Here is a 24,362-nt window from a genome sequence, read left to right on the forward strand (position 1 = left end):
CTATTTAATTTTGTAATGCATATAATATTTATTAGTTTAAAAAGATACAAACATGCATTAAAAAAGTTGTAAGCTGAGAACTTTAGTCAAATTTGATATTTTTTAAATAAGAAGTGTTTCTTCTTAATTTTAGTTTTTCCAATTGATCTTTAAATGTTTTGTTTTAAAGTTTGAAATTAAATTTCTACTTCAATTGAAATTTTAAAATTAATTGCTTTCCTACTCGAAAGAAAGATATGTTAGGAGATCCAATAAAGCAAAGAAATCTGCTTCCATCATTCAGTCCTTTAATATATTTGATTTTGAAATTCATTAATTACTATATTACTTGTATATTTACTTATAAATAATTTCTTCTTTTCAGATACTCATTTTGAAATATCCTAAAAAGTTAGAAGAATTCCAGAATCTGACTGATTCTGGTATTAAACTGGCTTCTGCTGGAAAACAAGTAGAATCTCTGAAGAAGTTGAAAAATGCCTTTTCTGTGTGCCCTTCTCCTGCTATCTCCAGAATGATAAAAACAATAGAAGTAAGTATTTCATATATTTATACTAAATAGAGATTCTACTTTTGTAGAAAGCTGAACATTTTGAATTATCTTGAAGTGTGTTAACTTTCAAGATATTTCTGTTTATTTTGCTTTTTCTTTAGATAAAGTACAATAATAGGTAACAGTACCTTAAAGAAAGATGATAATTTGAATATAATTCCTTCATATTTAATTATCTGTTGAATTTTTTTTTTTTTTTGCATTTATTTTTTTTGTGAAACATGGAGTATCCGCAAAGTCTCTTTATGAAAACAAATGAACTAACAAATTTGGAAATTTAAAAATGATGAATAAGTTTTTTACAAATATTTTTTTTAGTGTGCCTCTTATATGCACCATTTCTTTTTCTGATAGTCTGATCAGTGATTCTTGTTAATATCATTAATGCTTTGCCAGTTATTAGTAAATTCGACAGGGGGAACATTTTTTTTTTACTTCTGGGGGGAATGCAAATAGGGGATTTTATACCCCCGTATTGAGTCTTTATCATCTTCTGAATTAAAATGTTGTCCCAGGATTTAGAGGCAATATTTTTGATAATGTTATCATTAAAATCAAATTCTCCATTGCTTTCTATTTTACAATTATACTTGATCACCGTCCTTAAAATGGTGGCCTATTGCTCAAGTGTCATAAGGAGTCGTCAATTATTTGCTTTCTGGTTAATATACAGGGGTTGTCCAAAATAATGGAAAACCCATGTAAAAAGAGGAATTTTGCTCCCTGTATGGTTTGAGAGCACCTTTTAGCAGTTAAATTTACTTGAATCCAAATTGAAATGGACATATACAAGTTCTGCATGATGGCAAGTGTGATGTTGTAGCATTCCTCATGCAGAAACTGCTCTAACTCCCAGAAAGGCACAGGTGGTGGATAACATGATCTCGATCTTTCTCCCAAAACAGACTCCAGGGACTCGATGATGTTCATGTCCAGTGATTGGACAGACTACGGAAAGTGTGTAACTGAGTCCCCATGTTCCCAAAACCATGATTGAACTTAGTAAATCGAAGAATTATCCTCTTGATAGATGCAATGTTCAGGTGGATATAATGCCTGCGCTGTTGAATGCAATTGATTGACCAAAAGAGTTATATAGTCATTGTTAGTGACCTGTCTGTGTGAGATGGCAACAGGAACCTACTCCAAACCACAAGGTGAGGCCCAAACCTTTACCGAGCCATTCCCATGCTTCACTATAGGAAGGAGGCAGTTTGGGTTGTGGAATTCTGTGGGGGTTTGCCACACATAAACCCGTCCCGTGGTGGGAATAGGGAGATATTGGATTCATTGGAAGACAAGACATAATCTCTAGTCCAGGTTTTATGTCTTTGCACTGCTTAATTTGCCATTTCCAATTTACATCTGTAACAAAGGCTTTTGTAATTGCAGTTTTGCTAAAAATATTTTGTTTATGCAATTCCCTTTGAATTGTAAGAATCAACACTGAATTCTGTAGCTGTTCATTCAGTTCAAGAGTCAATTTTACTGCTATGGACTTCTTTCTCGTGCACACAATCATCCTTAATGTTTGCCTGTCTCTTGCAGTGAGTTTGGTGTTTCTTCTATATTTCAATCTAGTTGATGTTTTACCATGACCGTTGTATGCTGTCATGACCTTCGACATGGTGCATATTGATACACCCCTCCCCAACAGCTGTGCCACTGTAGTAACTGATGCATCAACCAGGTGGGCTCACACTATCTGCCTTCTGAACTCTGACAAGTCTAATTTTAGCTTCATCAGAAACAAAATCAAGCACACAATGATGTACTGTACACTCGCACACATCCTTGAGACTGTAAGCAACAATGTAGTACCAAAAAAAAAAACACACCTTGTAGTTACATATTTTATTTAATCCTATACTATCACATGTTGAAATCACTGTTTTCAACGAGGCTTTTCCATTATTTTGGACAATCCTTGTATATATGATATCTGAACATACTTCTAAATTGCCCATATATTCATTCAGCAAGGAAGGCATATCACTCAACCATCCAAAGAGAATATCACAGGAAATTTTGATGTTCATCCAAAAGGCATTTCTGATGGAGCCTATCCAATCATTTTATGACCTCTGCTGCTATATGCCAGGAAAAAAATGGCAAATATGTATCACAGTCAATCATGCAAAGAAGGAAGATTTAAAATTATTTGTTTAAACTTTCAATCACACTATGAGATTTAAAATCTAATACCATCATTCGACGCTTCATATTTTTCCAAATGTTTGCAAAGCTCAATAAAGAGCATAGAATTAATATTTCTATTTTGATATGTCAGAATCATGTCTTTACATGGCATCCAGCTTTGAAGAAGTTCTTCAGCTATAGTCAAGACTTTCTGATTTAGAACGAAATTGATTCATACCACTTAGTAAAATAGTCCACCAATACTAGGAAAGTTTTTCAAGTAACTAAGAAAGGTTCTAAAATATCCTAATACTTTCTTTTGTATAGTGCACTAATATAATAGCATTAAAACAAATATAATTTCTTGTTTTGGATCCCGCATTCTTAAAAATCAGCATTCTCGTGTAGTTTTTCATTGTCAGTGCAAAGTCAATAATAATAAAATTGCATTTTCATTTTACTGAAGAATTTTATAATTTGAGAATATCTTCCATTTGCAATGTTATGAGTCTTGCAGAATGGCTTGAATTCTGCTCTTCAAAAAAATTATTTGCTATTGACAAGAACCTCCATCATTGCACTTCCATTTACGATATAAAGTACCATTCTTAAAGCTCCCTAAGTACCCAGTTCACTTGGAACACCAAAATTTTGTTGTAAACTGTAGGTTTTTTTTTTTTTTTGCTAAGATAGTTGATTTGCTGAATTTAGTTTCTTTTCCAGAGTTAGTCTAGCACTAACTTCCAATTACACTTTATGGATCACTCTTGAAGGCCAAGAATCTGAGGTTTGTCATTGTTAACATTTTCCTGAAAATATCTTTTCTCATTTTATACTTTTTCTTGACATTCAAGAAATGATGGCATCTTTCAGTATAGGATCTATGGGAGAAAGTATCTGCAGTTTCATGAGAAGTCCTTTGCAATAGCTACATGGATGTAACCTCTTGACACTCTATCTCTCTTTCCCAACACTCAACTTTCTTGACACTCTTTCCCAGGGAACATTTTTCTTTCTACCAGTACTGTTCTATGTTTCTTCCTGTATTGTCATATTGAAAATACAGGAATTCAAATTTATCTTGTTTTTCTTTACTGATATCATTCTCTATTGATCATGCATGCTCTTCTAAACCATTTTTGCAATCTGCTATATGCCAGAACAGATTTCAAATCATTTTGGTTCACAATCTCACTGAATGTTTTGGGTCTTCATCTTTGATAGTTTCAACAAAGTATTGGGTTGGCAAACTTTCCATAACATTCAGAAATCACTCAGCACAGGCAAGGCTCATTTGCTTATTTCACATCTGTGATGATACTTGAAAGAAAAATCTTTCTTTGTTGGCTTATCTGCAGTTCTGCTCTTTAAAACTGAGATGTCATTAGTCCTGTCATTCAAATTTTCAGATTCCCTTCAATAAAAAGCACAGTCCAGGATTCTAAACTGGAATTCTAGAATTTTCTGTCTGGTCATATACTTTGTTATTTATCAATTGGTATCCCATATAGAATCTTTGTCACTGATTCTCAGAAAAAGGATGTAAATTTACTGACTTGCACAAAATCTTTCCATTTGTTTTTTAAATTCACAGCATTGAATTGAATTTTGAAAATAATTTGATTTGAATAAATGTAAAAGTTCTGAATTTTCCTGGATATTGTTTGATTTGCCCTCAAGATCACCAAATCTTTTTTTCAGTGTTTTTAATCTTTCCTTTAACTTTGCTCTTTATTTCTTCTATCTCTACTTTTATGCCATACACATCTTCTATTTTACTGATTCTCTTATTAGTATGATGTTTCATGTCTCGTGCTGTCATCTGTGCTTTTCCAGCTCAGATAAGATTCTCCATTTCTTCTGGTCCTTTCTCTATTCTGTTCTTCATTTATTGCTTTTAATCCTTTCATAAGTTTTCAGATGATAGACAGATATGTAATGGATTATGCAATTCAATGTATACTTACATGATGACATGCATTTTTACATTTGTCTTGTGCCAGTCATATCACTTTAACTTCATTAATTTCCAAGTGAAACAATGAAAATGTCTGATATTTAGTACTTGATTAATTAAAAAAATTACTTTTTAAATGGAAATTAGTGAATCAAATATTTAAATTAATTAAAAAAATTTTTATTTAATCAATTTTAGTTAACAATGACAAAATTCCTGCAATAAATATTCAACATTCTGGAGTTGGGAAAAACTTTGCTAAAAAATAAACGAATGTTTTTAAAAGAATCTTTATGACGACCAAATATTCGAATTCTGCATTGCTACAGGACTGATGCTTAAGATGAATTGGCAACTATTCTGCCTGTCACATTATATCGCACATTTTCTGTTAAACAGGTGAGGCAGTTACTGCAAAGGTGTTGCATCTTTAAGTAGATTTTTATATCAAAAGTGGCAGATTCACATCTGTAAAAAAAAAAACGTTTTTAAATTGACTTTTTAATACAATTTTCAAATGTTTTATCGATACTTTGATTAGTTGATCTAAAAGTTTTGATTCCTTTTGTCCAATGAAGCAGTTTACAAATTACATACCTTATCAGCCTAAAATAGCTGAAAGAATAAAGTAATGAAAATTTTCTTTTAAAGCATTAAGTAGTTTCTTGAAATTCTGTAAGACACAAATTTTACTAATTTTATAATTGGAATAAGATAATGGTTTCTTTTAAGGCTAAAAGTCCACTTCATAAGGCTCCAGTCTCCTCAAGTCCTGAAGAATTTCTGCCAAGCAAAATCAGTGACAAAGATAAACTTTTGGTAACTAAATTTCTTCAACATTTTTTACTAAAATTTTGTGTTTTAATATTGCACACTTACTTTGTTTTTATTTTTAAGTTAAGCACATTATTGATAAAATTTACTAAAGTGCTAAATTAGCACAATTTTATAAAATAGAAAAGGGTGAACAAATTTTTCAAAATTATTTCATCAAGCAGCACTTTGATTATGATATCTTTTCTCTGCAGACTGAATGAGCAGTAAGATGACTTTTAGACTGTACAGATGACTTTTAGATGGAATGCAGTTTATTGTAATTACAGTTTGCTGATTCAGCAATTTTAGATACTCACTATAAAACCAGACAAAATTTTAATTCAAGAAAGGATTATTCTAAAAAGATTTTGAAAAATATGAGTAAAAATTTATAAGCTAGTAATAATGAATGTCAGAAATCTTATATCTAATATGTTGTCATGTTTGATTTAAATTTACATAACTCTGCTATAGATTCATAAATTACTAGAATATTAAGTCCCAAGACTTATTAAATTGGATTTTAATTTTTAATTTCCCCCCGTTTGAAGCTGTCTGTTGCAGCAAAGAGTTTGTCCCTTAAACATGTACATGTGACAGCTATGGTTTTGAAATAATATTATATAGTTTAAAGTTTGGTATTTTGCATATTTTCTGCTTAGAGAAATCATTACATCTATTAATATAAATTTATCCCTTTTTAAATGACTGTGTGTTTTAAAATGGAATTTTTAATTATTTAATTTTTTATATAATATTTTAAGAATTCTTTTTTTACTATATTGATCTCTGGAATCTGTCTTGCTGAATAACTGAACACAACAAAGACAAAGTAAAATAAGGCAATGGTTCTCTGCTTACTATTATCTTTATACATAACTAAATCTATATAATAATTTGTTATTTCGCAAATTGTAATAAAATATTTTGTACTTGATTTTTTTTCAAGACTTTTCATGAAGTCTAATTTTCAGTATTAAGTCTGACAATTATATGCTGTTAAACTTTCTATGAACCTGAGAGTTTTGTTTAACCTTTAATACAATTTATATTTTAAGTTGCAATTGATATAGACATTTTTTTATTACTAATTCTTTTGCTACAATAAACTTTTTTCTTAAAAATATTTGTAAAATGTTTTAAATGTAATTTTTAAATTTTTGTTAGGTATTTAAAAGCTCAAATTGATTTACATTGAAGGTTTATATATAATATAGTAGATGAGCAGGAGAGGAGTTCTTTTTAATTAATTAGATAGAATGTTAAATTTTTTCAGTAGCTTTTAAAATTTCTTTATTAACAGAGAAGAATGTTTTTCGCACAACAAGGCTGAAATCAGAAAAAAATGTCGCAAGAATCTATTTAGAACTTGTGCACTTTCAAAAAACAGTTTTGAATTTCTTGAATTTAGCTGCATAATTTTCATGATATATCATAGTTTCATGTTGAATAGTCAAAGTTTCAGAAATTAGACTTTAAGAAGTGTGATTAAACTCTGCACAACCCAAAAGTTAAAATGAAGGGTAAATTTAGGTAGTTTTAAAAAATGAATTTTAAAACAGCAGGTAATTTAAATTTATTTTAATTCTCCTCCTTTGCAAGTCTTGTATGGCATCATGAACTTTTACTGTTCTTGATTCTGTAAAGATGGAAAAATTTATTAGATGTTTTTAAAAGTTTGTAAAATTTTATTGGTTACTGTTAATGATTTGAAATATATATTCATTATGTTTAACAAAATAATTTCAGCTATAATAAAATGATGTGAATCCATAATTTAGAAGCAAAAACAGGTCCTTATAAAATATTGAGTTAAATGATGAATTTTTTTTGATGTGATCAGTATTTCTTTACAAGATATTTATTTAATGGCGATTTGCTCTGAGTATTCTACTAAAAATGTAAAAGTTATATTAATTCTGAAACATTTTAGAATTTATATAACTTTGCAATTTATAAATAAAGAAAGAAAGAAATTATGTGAAGCTTTTAATGTATTCAAAAACATACTAAATGGAAATAAGTGACAGAAAAATGTATTAAAATAGGCTAAAAAGATGGCAAAACTTTGTCTGAAAAAGAAAAAAGGCACAGTTTTGTCTTCAGTGAATTCTTTTGGTTTGATATCAAGGACAAATGTATCTTTGATTTTTGAAGACTATTTATAAGGCTAGACGTTATACATTTTTGTGGAAACACTGATTTCAGAGTTCTCAAAATTCAGTTGTATCATTCTTGAGATCAATTAATTTTCTTTTATTTAATAATTCTACAATATTCGGTAGATTCCTATAAGAAGACTACTGATTGCAATGGTTCTTATGACAAGACTTCAGGAAAATTTCTTCAGTTCTTAATTGATCATGGTCCCTAAAACCCAAAACCATCCTTCGTTCAAAAGTTTATATATAATATGCATATGACACTTTGCTCATGTTATCTTGTAACTGGATAACTAGTGTAATTTTATTTGGATTGTAACTGGCTTGGAATATGTTGTTTGAAATATAAAAATCTTGTATTGGTTTGTAAATGGGTCATCAAGTTCAAAAGGGGTGGAAATGGTTGGGATTGAAATTTTCATTTTGCTATAAATTTCTTAATATTGAAGATAAAAAAGTAAGCTCAGTCAGCCAAATTAGCACCTCATTGAGATGAACAACTTTTAACTTTTTTTCTCTCTAATATAAATGAAAAAAAATATCAAACGATTAATACTTACCTACTACTCTACAACGTCATTGTTTGCATTTAATTGAAAGAATAACATTTGAAAATGATGGCTAATTTCTTCAAACATATTTAAAATGCAGCAATAAACTTTCCTTTCTTATTGACAAATACAAACTTTTGGTACTTGCTAAAAACTCCAATGCTTTTCAATGACATAAACTTTGCAACAATTCCAGATTTATATATTATTTTTATAATATTTGTACTTTGATATTATTTTTTTTTTAATAAATACTAAATTATTCGATAGTAATATAAACATTACCTGTAGTTGCTTCAATTTTACTTCATCGTAAACGAAGAAGAAAAGGTATTGTAATCATCAAAAAATTCAAACTCAAGATTTTGATGAAACTCTTCATTTCGGACCTCCTTAAGTTAAAAAAACATATTTCTGGCATTATGGCTACTTGCATATCTATCTGTAACAAAGAAAATTTAAAAAATGCTTTGATGTACTGTTCTTTTACCAAGTTTCTAGATTTCTACCAAATGGTGAGTGAAATCTATTCATCTGACTGTTTGAGTACAAAAGTCAGACAGATAATAATTGCAAAATGCAAAGACCTATGTAAATAAAATTTGGTAAACAGGTTTAGCATTTGAAATGGAAATTTGTATCAAATTTTGAATTCATGTAATTTGATAATTCATAAATGCAAGTTTCTTTATATTGTCTTGTAATTCTGTGCCAAGTTTTGATGTGAATCGGTCAGAAAAACATGTATTCTCAAAATAGGTTTATTACTGTTGTTTCTTATGGCACTTGTCATAGACAAGTCCGCTTATGAAGTCAGCGATTTTAAACAGAGAGAGCTCTTTTGCTTTCAAGAGTGCCATCTAGGGTCAAGAGTATGACTTAGCTACTCGTGCATCGCACCCCTTTTTACAAGGCGGACTTCATTCAGACATGTCATTAACTCAACCACAGATTGTAATTTAGACCTGTATCAGAGAATGATCACCTCTGATCCAGTACCCCCAGTGGTATTGTCTCGACTTGGATGATTTTGTGGTCACACGTGCGCCAGCCCGTGTTGTTTCCAACACTTGTCTTTGGCTGGCGTGATTCGAACTCGCAATCCAAGGGATGCAAATCCAACGCCCTACCAGCCAGGCTATCCCGGCCTAAATAGGTTTAGTACAAATATTAAATTCATGTCAAAGATCTGTACTTTGTAACTATCGTCAGATCTGCAATTTGCATGGCATTAGTGAGCATCATTCAAGATATTATGGCCTTATCTAAGGTCCATAACTTTATGTCAGAATGGGGTGGTGAATTAATGGGTTGATATTCAAGAATGTTTTGGGAAAACCATTCCCGTGAGATTTTGTCCAAGGATTGAAAGGAATTTGCAAATAGTAACTTAGATGTAAAGAAAACTGCTTTTGCCTTCCAGCTTGCCGATATATTTTTTTATTATATCAGGCAGTTTTTGTATAAATTGTTTTTTCAGTTTAGCATGCTAATTTTATTTCTTGACATTATTCATTATTTTATGAAGCCTTTTTTTGTTCCAAGCTTATGTCATACTTGCAGAACAGAGATTGTTAACAATTTTGTGAAAAAGGAGACATGTGTTTTGTCTTATGCATTTTCCCAAAAAGAGAAAATGCGCGAGACAAATCACAACAACGAACTGCACTTTAGCAGTTATACATTTAATAGCATAGTCCATCATTCATTTCTTCCTCCCCTTTGGACGAGACAAAAGACCATTTAAAAGTTGGCATTTCGTGTGAAATTAGTTTTAAGCATTCTGTTTGTCTTTATTAATTAGTGGATTGTATTTCAAATCAAAGAATTTTAATTCCTTATTAAATAAGCTGAATTCTTTTAATAACAAAGTTTCAATGTTTCTGAAGTGAAGATACCTGATTGAGTTAGATATTTACAGTGAATTCTTGTATTTAATTGACAATGACTAATAAGAAAAATCATCAAGATGTGTTGAAATTTTACACTACATTAAAAAAGGCAATTTCAGCATAGACGTCAACATATGACCGATGCTAAAATACTATTATTGTAATACAATCAAATGGGCATATATATCATTTTAGATACCGTTTATGACAATAAACATACGTGAGGGGTGGTTTGAATGTTAAACGTAGTTAAAATTATTTGATTGTATGCTTGATAAAATATTAATTTTTCATTCATGTATCATCACTTTAGATATTTTTTAAGTAAGTTTTTCTTAAGTTTTATTCATTTTGTCTAAAATAAAGGCTGGGAATGCAGTTCTTGCATCTTCTGACACAAAGGAGAACCATTTTATTTTCTGCAATGCAAAAAGTGGGTCAAGTGGAAGTGAATTTTCTGTAAGTTGTTTTATTTTATAAATATTTTTGATATCTTTGATTGGTATGTAGCATCATAAAATTTTGGATTTATGATGTTTAATTTTGGAAACCATTTTTAAACACCCTAAAATTGCTTGGTTATGAGGTGAAAGGAGTCTTTAAAAATTGCATAAATTTTTTTGAGAAGTGCAAATAACATTTTTTTTCTCCTCCCCCCTCTCCCTCTAGATTTTTTTTATGGCTGATCAGGGGGAAAAAAAACAGCAAAAGGAAAGAATTCAGAGAACTTGTCCAGGGTTGAATAGATCCAAGGTTTTTAATATACAAGGTGGCCAAAATGAAAACACCCTTATTCTGAGCTCTTTATACAGCGAACTACTCACTGTAAAGGCTCCAAAATTGTTGAGCATATTCTTTAACAGATTATTCGAGAAAAAAAAAGGTTAATTCCAGAAGCATATGGCGCTGTACAATATGTTGAAAAGCCACAAAATATTCATTTGTAAGACATTTTATACGAATGTATCAAACATTCTACCACAAGAACCTTATTAATGAAAGGGAAACTGCACAATATGATTTCCTTTTCACAGATGTAAAATCAGCATTTTGTAGATAACTTGTTCAACTATGGATTGAGAAGCATCTCAATCAACCAATAAATTGCAGAGTGATACTTTCAAATCTGCCAAGGCTGCCAGACGTTCTCAATAAACACGATTTTTTAAGTAGCCCTAAAGCCAAAAATCACAGAGATTAAGATGTGTAGAATGAGAAGGTTCCCGGAAACGCATGTCTAATTATTCTATCATTAATAAAATGTTACAGAAGAAACTACTGTACACAGAATGCATTGTGTGGAGGCACTTCATCTTGTATAAAAGTAATTGAATCAAGACATTGGCGCTGTTACATTTTTAGTACAACGAAATTTTTGAGCATGTTTTGGTACCTCCTGGTCCTTTATGAAAATTCTCAAGTCGACGAAACTCTCGAATGTTGCTGCAGCATTTCCTTTATTTTCATAAAGCAAAGGGTGAAGCCATCACTGATAAGAATGACATTTTCTTAGGTTTATAGCTTTTATTCAGTTGCAGCAAACCAAGGGTTTATGCAAATTTTTGTGCTTACAGTGTAAAATTGCAGTTGCAATGACAGTTTCAGTTTCTTCACTTTTTTATCTTCTTCTTCTTCTTCTTCTTCTTTTTTTTTTTTTTTTTTTCATATATGTAATAAAAATTAGAAAGGAAAAATTCTATATTGCATGTGTTTTTTAATTTTGAGCCTTTACCCTGAGTAGTTTGCAGTATAAAGAGCTGAGTCGGGCTGTTTCAATTTTGACCATCTTGTACATTAAGATAATAATAACAGACTTTTTTTTTTTCACTTTCTTTTTTTTTAGTGTGCATTGCTGTTTATTGAAATGCTGGAACGGTCATCTATATGTGTTATATTTGTTGCCTTTCAAAAAATATTCCAATTTCAGTTTTAAGTGGTGAAGAATTTTAGTTATATCTGATAATTACATGTTTTTATAATAAATTTTATGTTTTTTCAAAACCAAACAATGCAAATATTTTGCTATAAAAGTAATTGTGCACCCATAAAAACTAAATTAATTACAATAAATACACATTTTAAAATTAATTTTTAAAAATTTGAAAAAACAACTATGATTTGTAATAAAACAGAAAACACCATATGCTTAGAAAATACATAGGTTAACGTACGTATGCATGTATAAAGGTCTTTTTTGCCAGGGTGTTTAAAAATTGCTTAATTTTTGTAGCAGTTTCTCACTATACACTCTGATAATAGTTTGTGCAAAATCTGCATTTAATAGTATTTATGTAGTAGTTAATATTAATTGTGTTTGCTGCATGACCTTGAAGCTCACTTTGAATTATGATTATTGGCTTATTAATTTCAAGATAAATATAATGGGCCTTCAGTGCTCTTCACTGAACCTTTTAGATGTGATATGGAAGATAGCAAGAATGAATTTCAGCATTAATGGTGAAAATATTTCATTCAAGTTTTACTTTTGTATTTTTAGGTCTAAAATATACTATTCTGTGAATCTTAAACTTTCTTAGAAGTTCTTGACATTTTATTTATTTATTTTCTTGTGGAACTCATGAATATATTGTTGTCATTGATTTTGAATGGAACAAAAAGCAATAGATAGAAACCATTCATGGCATTACTAAACATTCAGCAAAAACATAAGAGGGAAACTAGGTATGGTTAATTTTACATGTTTGACTGACAGTGAATGAATTCTTGTTGCTTTCTAAAAGCAGATAAAGCTTAAATTTTGAAACCCTTGAAAATATTGAAAGTAACAGCTTTGGGATACTATAGTTAATGTTTGTTTACAAATTAATATATAATTATTGGCATTAATGTGCTGTTTTTTTCTTATGGCACTTAGACGAGCTCGCTGACGACGTCAGCGATCATTAATGTGTTATAATTGACTGAAACTTGCTCTTGCCGCTGTATCATGGAAGTTTGGGGAGGGATTTTATCCTTCCCATCACCACCATATAGCTCTCCTGTTGCTTTAAAATGGAAAATGAATCTGATGTACTTAATTGTTAGAAATTATAATGAAACTGTCTTTTTATTCAGTGGCATCCTTGAGAAATCATTAGATTTTTTAATTTGAAGTTGGTTAAAATTTCAATAATAGAGTTTATTAAATTTCAGTCCCATTTTGTATTTATTATTTTGCTGTAACCTTCTATTATTTTTTTTATTTTGAACTAGAAGATTTATTCTTCTAAATGTGCCATTATTCGGTTAACAATGTCTTGGATATGGTTATCACAGATTAACCAAGGAAAGTTGTAGAAAATCTTGTGTATATTGGCAGAATGTTTATTAAATTATTTTTTTTTGTAGTACACCTTAAATGCAAATATATAAATATATTAAAAATTTTGTTTCTTTGCAGTGAGGTTTATGTACACTCAAATCAAAATTAATCTCTAAAATCAGTTTGAAATAGTGATTTTCTAACAAAAAGAAGGGGATGGAAAAGCCAAATACAAAATAAAAGTAATGTGGAAAAAATATTAGAGTATTATGAATCAGTGGACCTCATTTAAGTTTATTAACATTAGAAATAATATCCAATTTTCTTACTGTTCGGCTATTTTTTCTAGCTATCATTTATCAAGCCTTATCTTACTTATTGGAACTGCTATAAAAACTCCAGGGTCTTTATTACAATTCAGTATAAAAAAAAAATTTATAAAAATAAAATGTGAAATTTACGTTCTCATAACTATTATTCATTTGTACACATATGCAAACTGTCCAATTTTTTAGAACACCAAAACAGGAGGTGTCTAGATGCCAAAAGAGTGTAATAGATTTCTTTGGACTTTCCAATAAAGAGTTTGTTCCTTTAGATAATTTATATCCTCTTTTTCTTGAAATTTAAAATTTGCTTTATTGTGTATCAAGTCTTTTCATTTAAATAACAGAATGAAAGAATTTCTGTGAAAGAGTTGATTTTTTTTTTTTTTTTTTTTATTTCACCTTGCTGAGTAGCAAGTAAAAAAAATTTTCTGTGAGAGAGTTCTAAGCAAGAAAAGAAATTATTTAATTCTTAGAGAGGTTTAGCTGACTTTTCTTGCATTTATTTCTATATGTAGCTAATTCATATTCATTTGTTCCTTAAAATAATATATATATAGAATAAGATACAATCATATTCCATGGTGTTTGACATTTTTATACTTTTGAATCTCATTTTTTAAAGCTTATAGAGTAAATAAATCATAAAACTGAAAAATTTTGCATCAAAATTATTAGTTGCTTTGGACTTTAATGTGTGATGTCGTGTTTGAAAACATTTTATCTCTTTCATACTGATAAATTTTAGGATTTGAATAATTTTTTTAAATTTTAAACTTGAAAAGTTATTCCTGTTTCTGCAAATATTTTATTGATTATTTGACAAATTATTGATTGAAAAATTATTCTAAAAATTAAATTCTGGGATATTTTTCTTTTATCAGTTTTTTTTTTATTTTTTTTTATTCTGAACTTTTTAGAAATCCTGTTTTTATTAAAGCAATTGTTAAATTTCTAAGAATTTATTATTCATAGCTGTCTTCTGGATCACAAAGTGAAAATACTTCTGCTAATCCAGCTGATCTCAGCCCTAAAGCAAAAGAACATTTTAAGCACTTGTATAGTCAAGCCAGAGAATATGCTGCTGCAGGTCGTTTGCAGGAAGCTCTGGATACTTTAGAAGAAGCCCAGAAGATATGTCCCACTCAGAAAGTTTTGAAAAGAATTACAGATTTGAAGGTGATTTTCATTATTCTCATAAAACATGTGGTGACCATTATATCGCAAATTTGTAAGCATCTGAGAAGCATAGATTTAAATTTTAAAATTTTTTTATATTAATGAAGTAATAATTTGATTTAAATAAATTGCATTAATCAATATTTAACATGAAAACAAATATAACAATTAATATTTATCATATTATTAATTCTCAAATAAGTACAGAAAGTTAGATCAGTTTTTTGAAACCATTTTTAAATTTTAATTGCTAGTAACACAAAAGGGGCAATAATAATATGCCCTCCCTCATATTGCTTTTTTACTAAGATCATTGGCTATATGATTTTTCTTTAACTATTTCTGATCTGTGAAAATGCATTTCATTTTGTCAGAACTTGGTAAACAGAGCTGTTAAGATAACAGAGCTGTATGAGAATTATATCAAGACATCTCTTTGGCATTTCATTATCTCTTGAGATTCTTTTTTCTTTTCAAATTCCAAAATAATCTAATATGTGACAGTAAACAGTAGTTCATTTCAAAATATTGCATAAGCAATTTATGGCCCCATTACAGCTAGTAATCTTGTTACTTTATTATTATAAATTAGAATCTATTTATATTTTGCAATCAGCAGCAATGATAGTACACTTAGTCCCATTATTAGCTACCAATCCAGTAACAGTGCATACATAAAACTTCAGAAAACTGTGATAAGGATTAAACAATGGCTACTGTACATACTGTCTGCTTTTCTGCACTATCATGTGACCTTAATGTCAGATTGCCAATTGGCAGCGAGATTCTATTGGTGTCTTTTACATGACCTACTATTATAACTATCCACCCACAATTGTCCAGTGTAAGCACAACTTCAAAAAATGAAAACAATATAAGATCTCTCACTTTTTTTCATGGCAGTTGGAATATATATAGCCATAAAATAAATAATAATAATAGTAAAAATTCAATAATTTTTTGATGACATATTGCCTGATATATGGGTTGCAACATAGCTTAGTTTTTTTTTTTTTTTTTTTTTTTTTTTTTTTGTGGAAAACATTATTAATTTTGATTCTAGCTTATTTGGAAATTGGATGATATTAGTTTGTGACTTATAATAATCTGATAGGAATTTCTACTGATAAAGTGGTTGCTAAATGAAAACATCCCTGTAAAGTGTTTTGAAATGTTTTAGCAGTAATTGTGAAGAAGATCAACTACTTTATTTTAAAAAAAAAAATATATCAAGATGAGCTAAATAAAGTGTTATCTTTAATCACATTTCCATGCAGAAATTTATAAAAGATTATTTCATTTGAAGTTCAGTAAATCTTTTCATATTTTCCCTTATAAAGGGTTCCATTCTAGTTGTGGCTCAGTAAATAGATTTCTGAATTATTAAATATATACTTCCAGCTGGAAAAATGTCTGTGAATACATTGTGACATGTGAAATACATTCCTTTTGTAGTCCATATTGATTTCAATCAATTAATGTGTTGATCACTTTGTTTCACTCTCTGCCTTTAGATTTCCCTTTCTACTGTTGATTTTTTGATATAATATGTATGTCTGCGAGTTCTGTTAATTGACCAATAAACTCTGAGGGTTATTAGTAGGCACCAGGAGGGTTTTACCAACCACAAGAAAGGGAAGAGGAAACAAATCATGAAATACATATGCAGGATGCAAGTTCAAAAGGTATTGTCAACATACACATAATGCACAAAATGGATAATTTTTATGCCAGTGCACTGTAGAAATCTCAACATGTGGGTAGGAATCTTCAGTGATTATCTCTTAGGGCCGTAATTGCTGCCTGAAAACTTGAATGCAATAATTTATGCAATTTTTCTGCATGTCCTCCCATAAAATGGCACAAATTGTGCTGGCTGCATTGCAGCATAAAATTCATGGTGCCTTGCCATATCCAAGGAGATGGACTGGACACATGGGACCCATTACCTGGACTCCACATTCACTGGAACACAATCAGTTTGATGAACTTTTTCCTATGCTTTCACCTTAAATCACACATTTTTGTGACGCCTATGGAATACGATGAAGGATAACAGCCAAAATAGAATTAGAAATAAATATTAAGTTTACAGTCAAAAATCAATAAGGAAGATAAAATGAATCCGGCCCGAAGACTTTCTCAAAGGTCACCCACAGGCAAGGATTCAAACCAGGGATTTTTTTCTGTGAGGGGTCTGACTCATCCAACAAACTGACCCCTCGTGACCCGAAAATCCCAGAAGATTGAGGTTTTGGAGACAAAATTAGTATCACAAGATTAAAATAATTATGCTAAAAACAAGTAAAATTATTTCCGAAAAACAATCCAGATAAAAACACAGCAAATCAAACCACAAAATTCCATGAAAATAGAACCAAAATCATTTAAACAGGAAAGCAAAATGCTTACTAATTGAAAGTATAATTCCAAAAGACAATGTGAGATAAAAACTTGTTAGTGCAATTGCACTTTGTTTAATTGAACTAAATTTAATTTTTCCATGTTTACAGCTACATATGCCTACCACGTTTTCTTATAATGCAACGTCATCAAAGTTGAAGTGCCATCCACTGAGCCAAAACTCAAAGCTAAGAAACCGGAGGAAGTCAGAAAACAGACAGTCCTTCTATTATCAAAACTTCTATATTGCAAAAGTTTTTGGGAAATTCGTTAATAGTTAAGTTTTTAATGAGATTGTTTGTTGCTAAAATATAAGAACTTTTATTATTGCAAATTTTTGAAAATTCTAGAGTTTAAATTAGAATGGTAGTTACTAAGTTTAATTATTTTAAAGTTAAATTCATCCTTTTTATCAAAAATACCTATTAAAGTTTTTCCATTATCAATTTCTATATTTAAACCTAAATAATTAGCTTTAAGTTGATTTTCGTTTGTTTGAGTCAAAACTAAATCTTTTGGGTAACAATTAATAACATTATTAGCAGAAGGATAACAGAGTGCAAATTCTCATCGCTACAGCACATATAAAAAATATACTTGATATCACTGAGACTGTTTTTACATTGTTGTAAGCAAGTGGCCGACACTTCCAACATCTCTTAAAATTTATCAGATAAATTTTTTGTACTTATTTGGGGTTTATTTATTTTATTTTTTTTATTGTTATAGTAAAACCTGTGTGTGTGTGTTTTCAAGATTTTCTTCTTAATGTGGTTTTGCGACTGTGTTCCATTGCAATTTTTGTTAGGTACTCTTGATTTCTTTTAATAGATAAATAGATTTTATTTAATAAAGCCATTAGATATGTGATGGGAAAAGAGTTCAACTTCTCTTTTACTGACTACAATGATAAATTATTTTTTTTTTTTATTTTAAAAAAGGAGATATTTTTCTATTGATTGCATAACATTATTTTATTTTAATGTAAATCAACCTTTTCTTGCAGAAAGATAAGCATTCACAACACACGTTCACAACATTTTTTACTAATACTCAATAAATTTAGTTTAGGGAAAATCTATCGATACTAAATGTTCGTCTGCTAGTATGATGCCTTGTGTCATTTAACTGTTGCAAAATTATTCCTAAATTAGGCCTGGTGCTGCTTTAAACCAAGATTTTAATATAAATAAACAAACTCGATAGACTTTCGATTTAGTGATTTAAAGGAATTCATTTAGAAATTAAAATAGGTTTAGATGAGCTAGAGAATGTTTAGATCAATGTCAAAAGAATTTCAATTAATGAATGGCAAATTATATTAATTCTCAAAATGAGGCAAATACCAGAAAGCACAATTAAGTTAATATGATTGAGACATGTAAACCTTGTTATTCATATTATTGGAAAAATGGAGTAAAAGCAAATGAAAAATTGCAATGTACTGTTAAGATGAAAAAGTTTGTCTTTTAAATTTGGCAAATTCCTGTTATAAAAAGCTTTTATAGATTATTCTCTATTATTATTCTCTATTTGCTGAAAGTTTTCAATGAATATAAATAAGGCCCAGGGTAAAAATTTGAAAAAAAATGTAAGATTTGTCAAAATTAGTTTTAAGCCATATTGTCTCTAAGTGGATTTTTCTAGAGTAACATCATTTGACTCTGTCATTGTTGTATCTCCATTTTTCTGAAATGTACAATTGTGTATATAGGGAGGTTTTAGATATTTTTTATTAAAAAAGATAATTATATTTTCATAATGGAATATATTTTTTACAATTACATATGTTTTTAATTACAGAGACCCTACAATAACTTTTATATACTTGAAGAAGTTTTGAATATATCCGAGTTTGAAATACATATTTATATTTTTGTTGTTGTGAGCATTGTAAATTGTCTTGCATTGTATTAGTAAATATTTTAATTAATTTTTATCAATATTATATATACTAATTTTAAAGATGAATGTAGATGCTCTGTACGAGATTTTATTTTTAAAATACAATTCTTTAGATCATTTTAACTTGTTTCTAGCTGCAAATATATGTCTGTATAACAGTTTAGAAATTAGTTATTGGGATACAATTAGAATGGACTCTCTAAGTATTATCCGTACATTTTTCTAAATAAGTTTCGGAAATAAAAATTTTAAAATGAATTTGTGTAACAGTGGGGATATATTGCTAAATGCTGTTTGTCATTTCATGAAACACATTCTTCTGTGGAAGAGCATTGAAATGTTCTTCAAGAAAACCTGAAAAGATTATTATTTTTTTCATTACATGTAGTGTCATCTATGAGTATTTTCACAGACAAAGTAGAGTATTTTCAAAGCAAAAGATAATTTATTAGCAGGATATTTTTGGAGAAATGGAAAGAAACAATGAACCTGAGAGAAAAAGGTAAACTTTGTGTACTTTACTATCTGATATTCGTGTGTGTTTGCGTGTTTGGCTACACATAGTAAATCATTCTGCCCCTTCCATTTAATGTATGCCCATCTTATATTAAGATAAGAAAATGATTATGAAAGAATTGCCCAGACTCGTATCACAATTACGCGAAATCTTTTTCAGGAGCACATGAGTCAATTGTCCTTGATTTCTTCCAATGATATGATTGAAATAAGTGATGGGTTCTTTATCTTTCATGAAATCTATAAGAAACTCTATCCCTACCAAAGAGAAGGTGTTGCATGGATGTGGAAACTTTTCAAAATGAAGAAAGGTGGAGTATTGGGAGATGACATGGGGTGAGAAATTTTTTTATTGCACTCTTGCTATGTAAAATACTAGCAGTACCTACATGGCACTGCCCATGACATGATAAAGACCATTTAAATACAGAAAGAACTACGAAAATGTTAATTAAAATAGCATTATAAATGAGGATGAAATCAAAACAAAAAAAAAAGTAATAATTATGTTTATTTTTTTGACATTATATATGGAACTGCTGGTGATAGAAATTAGAATAAATGAGTGAAAGTAAAGAATTGTTAAAAAAGAAAAAAGAACACTAACGAATTTAAATTTTTGCTGCATATACTGTAGAAATCAAATTATGTAAAAACAATTTTAATGATTATTGAAACTCTCATTTGGCTTCTTCCCAATCAGCAAAGTTATAAAATTTCCCATTAAATTTTATCTCAAAAAGTATTTGGACTCTGATAAAGTAAAAACTAGAAATCAATGAAAATTTATATTTCAAACCTTCTTGTTTCAAAATAAATGTTTGAGCTATCTATTAAAAAAAAAAAAAGAGAGAGAGAGAGAGAGATAAAGAAATTAATATGTTAAATGCGGGTATTTGAGTTTTATTGCTTACATTTTGTTTTTTTTTTTTCAAGAAATAAACATTTTTTTTTTATATTGGAAATGTGAAACAAATTTTTTTGAAATAACAATTGTTTAATCTTTTTTGATGCATTGGATTTTTTTTTTCTATAATTCTCTGGTTAGAAATGATGAATAAGTGTGAAGAATCCCCAAAACAAAACAAAATATTAAATAAAAAAATTAAATTATAATTAATTTAATATTAAATAATGAAAAATTTTAATAATCAGATTTTTAATTATAAAATCTGGGTTTTGAGAAATATTAAAGTGCCATTGGATCTGTGTTTGTGTGAAATATGATTATATATAAAATGAAATAATGACTATAACTATGATGGATTCATCTGTGTGTACCTTTTTTTTTTTTTTTTTTTAATAAGTATGTGGTACACTTTTTTAACATTTTTTCCCCCTACAGTTCCATTTTACTTTTAAAATATTAATGCAGACTAGGAACTAAAATAGGATTTTATTGTTAACCTAAATTAATTACAAATTTGTTTTAAAATAATTAACAAACTTTTGTAAGATATTTTAATTTAAGATAAAATACTCAAAATTATATTTGCTAAGGATACTAAAGAATTAAAGGGGGAAAAAAATGTAAAGCATTTTTTGTTCTTAATTTTGATCTGCACAATCCAATATCAAAATTTAAGCATCATATGTTGCAAAAATATTTTATCATGGCATTTTATAAAAATAATGCAATAATGTATAATAATCTTGCAGAATATTTATTATTTCAGAGAATTTTTATTAGAATTTTTTTAATGTACAGATAAAATTATTGTAATAATTGGACTTTTATAAAAAGTAATTTAGGATAGTTGGTAAAAGTAATTAAGATTGTTATTTGTTGATTAATTATTATTTAAATCGTGATAGTTTAAATTTATTTTCTATGGATCAATTTCAATGAGAAATTTTAAAGTTACAACATATATTTTGTGTCATTTAGATAGCATATTGTAATTTCTTATAAGAAATATAATTTCAATTATCTCTCTTCATAATTCTCTGTCTGGATTGTCCAGATATAATTGTGAGTAGATTCTAAGAAAAAAAAATTTCTTCTAAAGTTTTTCTTTTTGAAATTTTTTATTTATAGATTAGGCAAAACATTCCAAGTTATTGCTTTTCTGTCTGGATTGATTGATGCTGATCTAATTAAATGTGCTCTGATTATTATGCCTGTCTCTTTGCTACCAAACTGGGAGAAAGAATTCAGAAAATGGTATATTTCACTCATTTTTAAATATATTTTTTTAGGAATATAAATTTTATGCTTGTTTGTGATTTCTCAAAATCTATCAAATTCTTTCAGCTATCAGATCTTATTATGGTCAAGTAGAATATGCAAGTTTTGTTAGATGATCTAGTCAGCTGATAAAATTTGTGAATTTTACTTAATGTCGAGATTTTTGACAATCACAGCTACAAACCAGCCATACAACCAATAATTCCGTAGATGAAATAACTTATTTCCATAATATATATATATATATATATATATATATATATATATATATATATATATATATACAGCAGAACCTTGCTTAATGAGCATAATTCATTTACGTGTCTTATTCGTAATGTGCAACACTTTTTTAGCAAAACAATTTTTTCTATAGGAATCCATGTAAAATAGGAAAATGCATTCCATCCTGAAAAAAATATATGCTCAAACAAATTTATAATAATGTGGTTATTTTTTTGTGAATGCTTTTTTTAGAAAGAAAATCATCTAAAGACTAATGTTTTTGGCTAAGCCTCATAATTTGGTGGGAACAAGACATAGCATTATTGTTAAATGAATTTATAGCACACATAGCTTCAGCTTTATCAGAATTATGCTTCTCAAAATATGAGGCAATAATTTCTCTTGTTTTTAGTATCTTTATTTTACTGGAAGGTTGTTGTCCTGTTGTTATCTATTATTTCTTCCTGTCCTGACCAAATCTCTACATTTTTTGCTTTGACACAGAATACAGCTGCATAAGCTATTCAGTATTTCTGGCAATGTCCAGACTTTCTTGGCATGTCTCTGGAAGACATGGACTCTTCCAACTGAGAGGCAGTTACCTTCCACAGTCCAAAGTCATAAATCTGTCGTCGCTCTACTATGAATTATTGCCTTGTGGCTTGTGCATTTTCTGTCAGCTTAAAAGTTTTATTCTAATGTATTTATAATTTTTAGTGTGAAGTGCCTCACTCATCGACTTTTTGGGGTATTTTTTTATTACAAAAAATTTAAAATTTATTTTATAATATATTTAGAAAATATGTTTTTTAAAGTTTTTCTTTAAAGTTTTATATTAGACTTCCAAATCATTTAAATAAAAACTGGCATAATTATCAATTTCAGGAACATCTTTATTTTTCATCTAATTTTACAATTATTTTACCAATATTAAATAATACATCATATATTACCATTAAAAAAATTTTTTTACATAATAATGTAATAGGACGGGCATTGTGCATATATCAATGCAATATAATAATATATTTTTTACATAGTATAGTTGTCAATACAATTAAGTAATAGACGAGATAATATTTTAAATCTTCATTTTTTGAAAAGCATTTTGAAAATAATACGTTATTTCAACACTCAGCTAAGATTTTATTATTATTATTATCTTCAGTATTGCTTTTTTTTAAAAAGTATAAATTGTTATCTTCACTGGATTTTTAAATATGAAATATTGCTTTGAATTTTTGATAGCAATACTAAGAGAGATTTTTTGGAACTTCAATTAAATTTTTAAAGAAGTTTTCACATTTTGTTTCTAAAACCTTACATGTTCTTGTCTTTACATTAAATCATTGAAAAAGAATGTGAGATAAATATACTTTCCAAAAATATCTTTATTTTGCTACTCATTTTTACTAATCTTAAAATTTTTGTGAAACCAAGAGAAAACATTACGACAAATGTTATATATCTCATCTATCAAAGTAATTCGACAGATGAGATAACATATCTTTAAAATTTCATTTAATACTGAAATACAAAGATTTATGAAATAAAATTCAGGAAAAAAATTGCTCTACAAAATATATTTTGAAAATGCATTCCTTCAATTTTTAGCCTGAACATTTTGCTAACACATTCATCACTATTACATTCTTCATAAACTAAATATGAAGATTTCACACATTTACTATTAGATTCATCATAAATATTACTTTTTTAGTATAAACTGTCATGCTGAATTTTTCAAGCTGAATTTCTGATTTTAAAAGGTTATTTGAAGTTTTCTATAGTATTGTTAAGACAAGATAAATTTTTGAACGAAAGTTTCATATTAAATTTCCACAAATTTACACATGAGTGAATCACTCGCAAATTTTTGGTAATAAGTAAATTATATAATATTTTTTGATTCCTCATTTCTATCTCTCATTCATCAGATCCTCGTTAGTTTCACCTCCTGATTCTTTGTTTAGAATAAGCGAGAGATCAGCTAAAGTATCATTTTTTGGCCAACCATCATCTTTGCTGATAGATCACTCTCTTTCATCAGAAGCAAGCAAAATTGCTTTGTTTTCTTTTTTAGTGAATTCCCGATTTCTTTTACTCATAATGAAGAATTAATGACCGTTTAAATATAAAAAATATGCTAATATTACAAAAACCCGATTCACAATATGTAAAATAAAGAGAAGAAATTGAAGAGAAATTTTCAGAATGGCATTTGTAAAACAGGGGTGTTTGTGCTCCGGGGAAACCCCGGAATTCCGGGGATTTTGAACTTCGATACCCGG

At 28.7% G+C, this 24,362-nt stretch overlaps 1 protein-coding gene across 3 annotated transcripts in view; it reads left to right on the plus strand.

Moving 5' to 3' along the window:
* Positions 1-24,362, plus strand: part of LOC129980537 (DNA excision repair protein ERCC-6-like) — a 120,904-nt gene that overhangs the window by 16,702 nt on the left and 79,840 nt on the right. For 2 of the 3 annotated variants that reach the window (XM_056090878.1, XM_056090876.1), the window contains exons 4-9: positions 365-532; positions 5,382-5,468; positions 10,437-10,529; positions 14,634-14,837; positions 19,822-19,997; positions 21,700-21,825. In XM_056090878.1, the coding sequence (XP_055946853.1) occupies positions 365-532; positions 5,382-5,468; positions 10,437-10,529; positions 14,634-14,837; positions 19,822-19,997; positions 21,700-21,825 (854 nt within the window). The remainder of the gene's footprint in view (positions 1-364; positions 533-5,381; positions 5,469-10,436; positions 10,530-14,633; positions 14,838-19,821; positions 19,998-21,699; positions 21,826-24,362) is intronic. The other variant, XM_056090877.1, reaches the window with a different exon arrangement.

The sequence above is a fragment of the Argiope bruennichi genome, chromosome 8 (genome assembly GCF_947563725.1).
Source record: "Argiope bruennichi chromosome 8, qqArgBrue1.1, whole genome shotgun sequence".
Classification (NCBI taxonomy): Eukaryota; Metazoa; Arthropoda; class Arachnida; order Araneae; family Araneidae; genus Argiope; species Argiope bruennichi.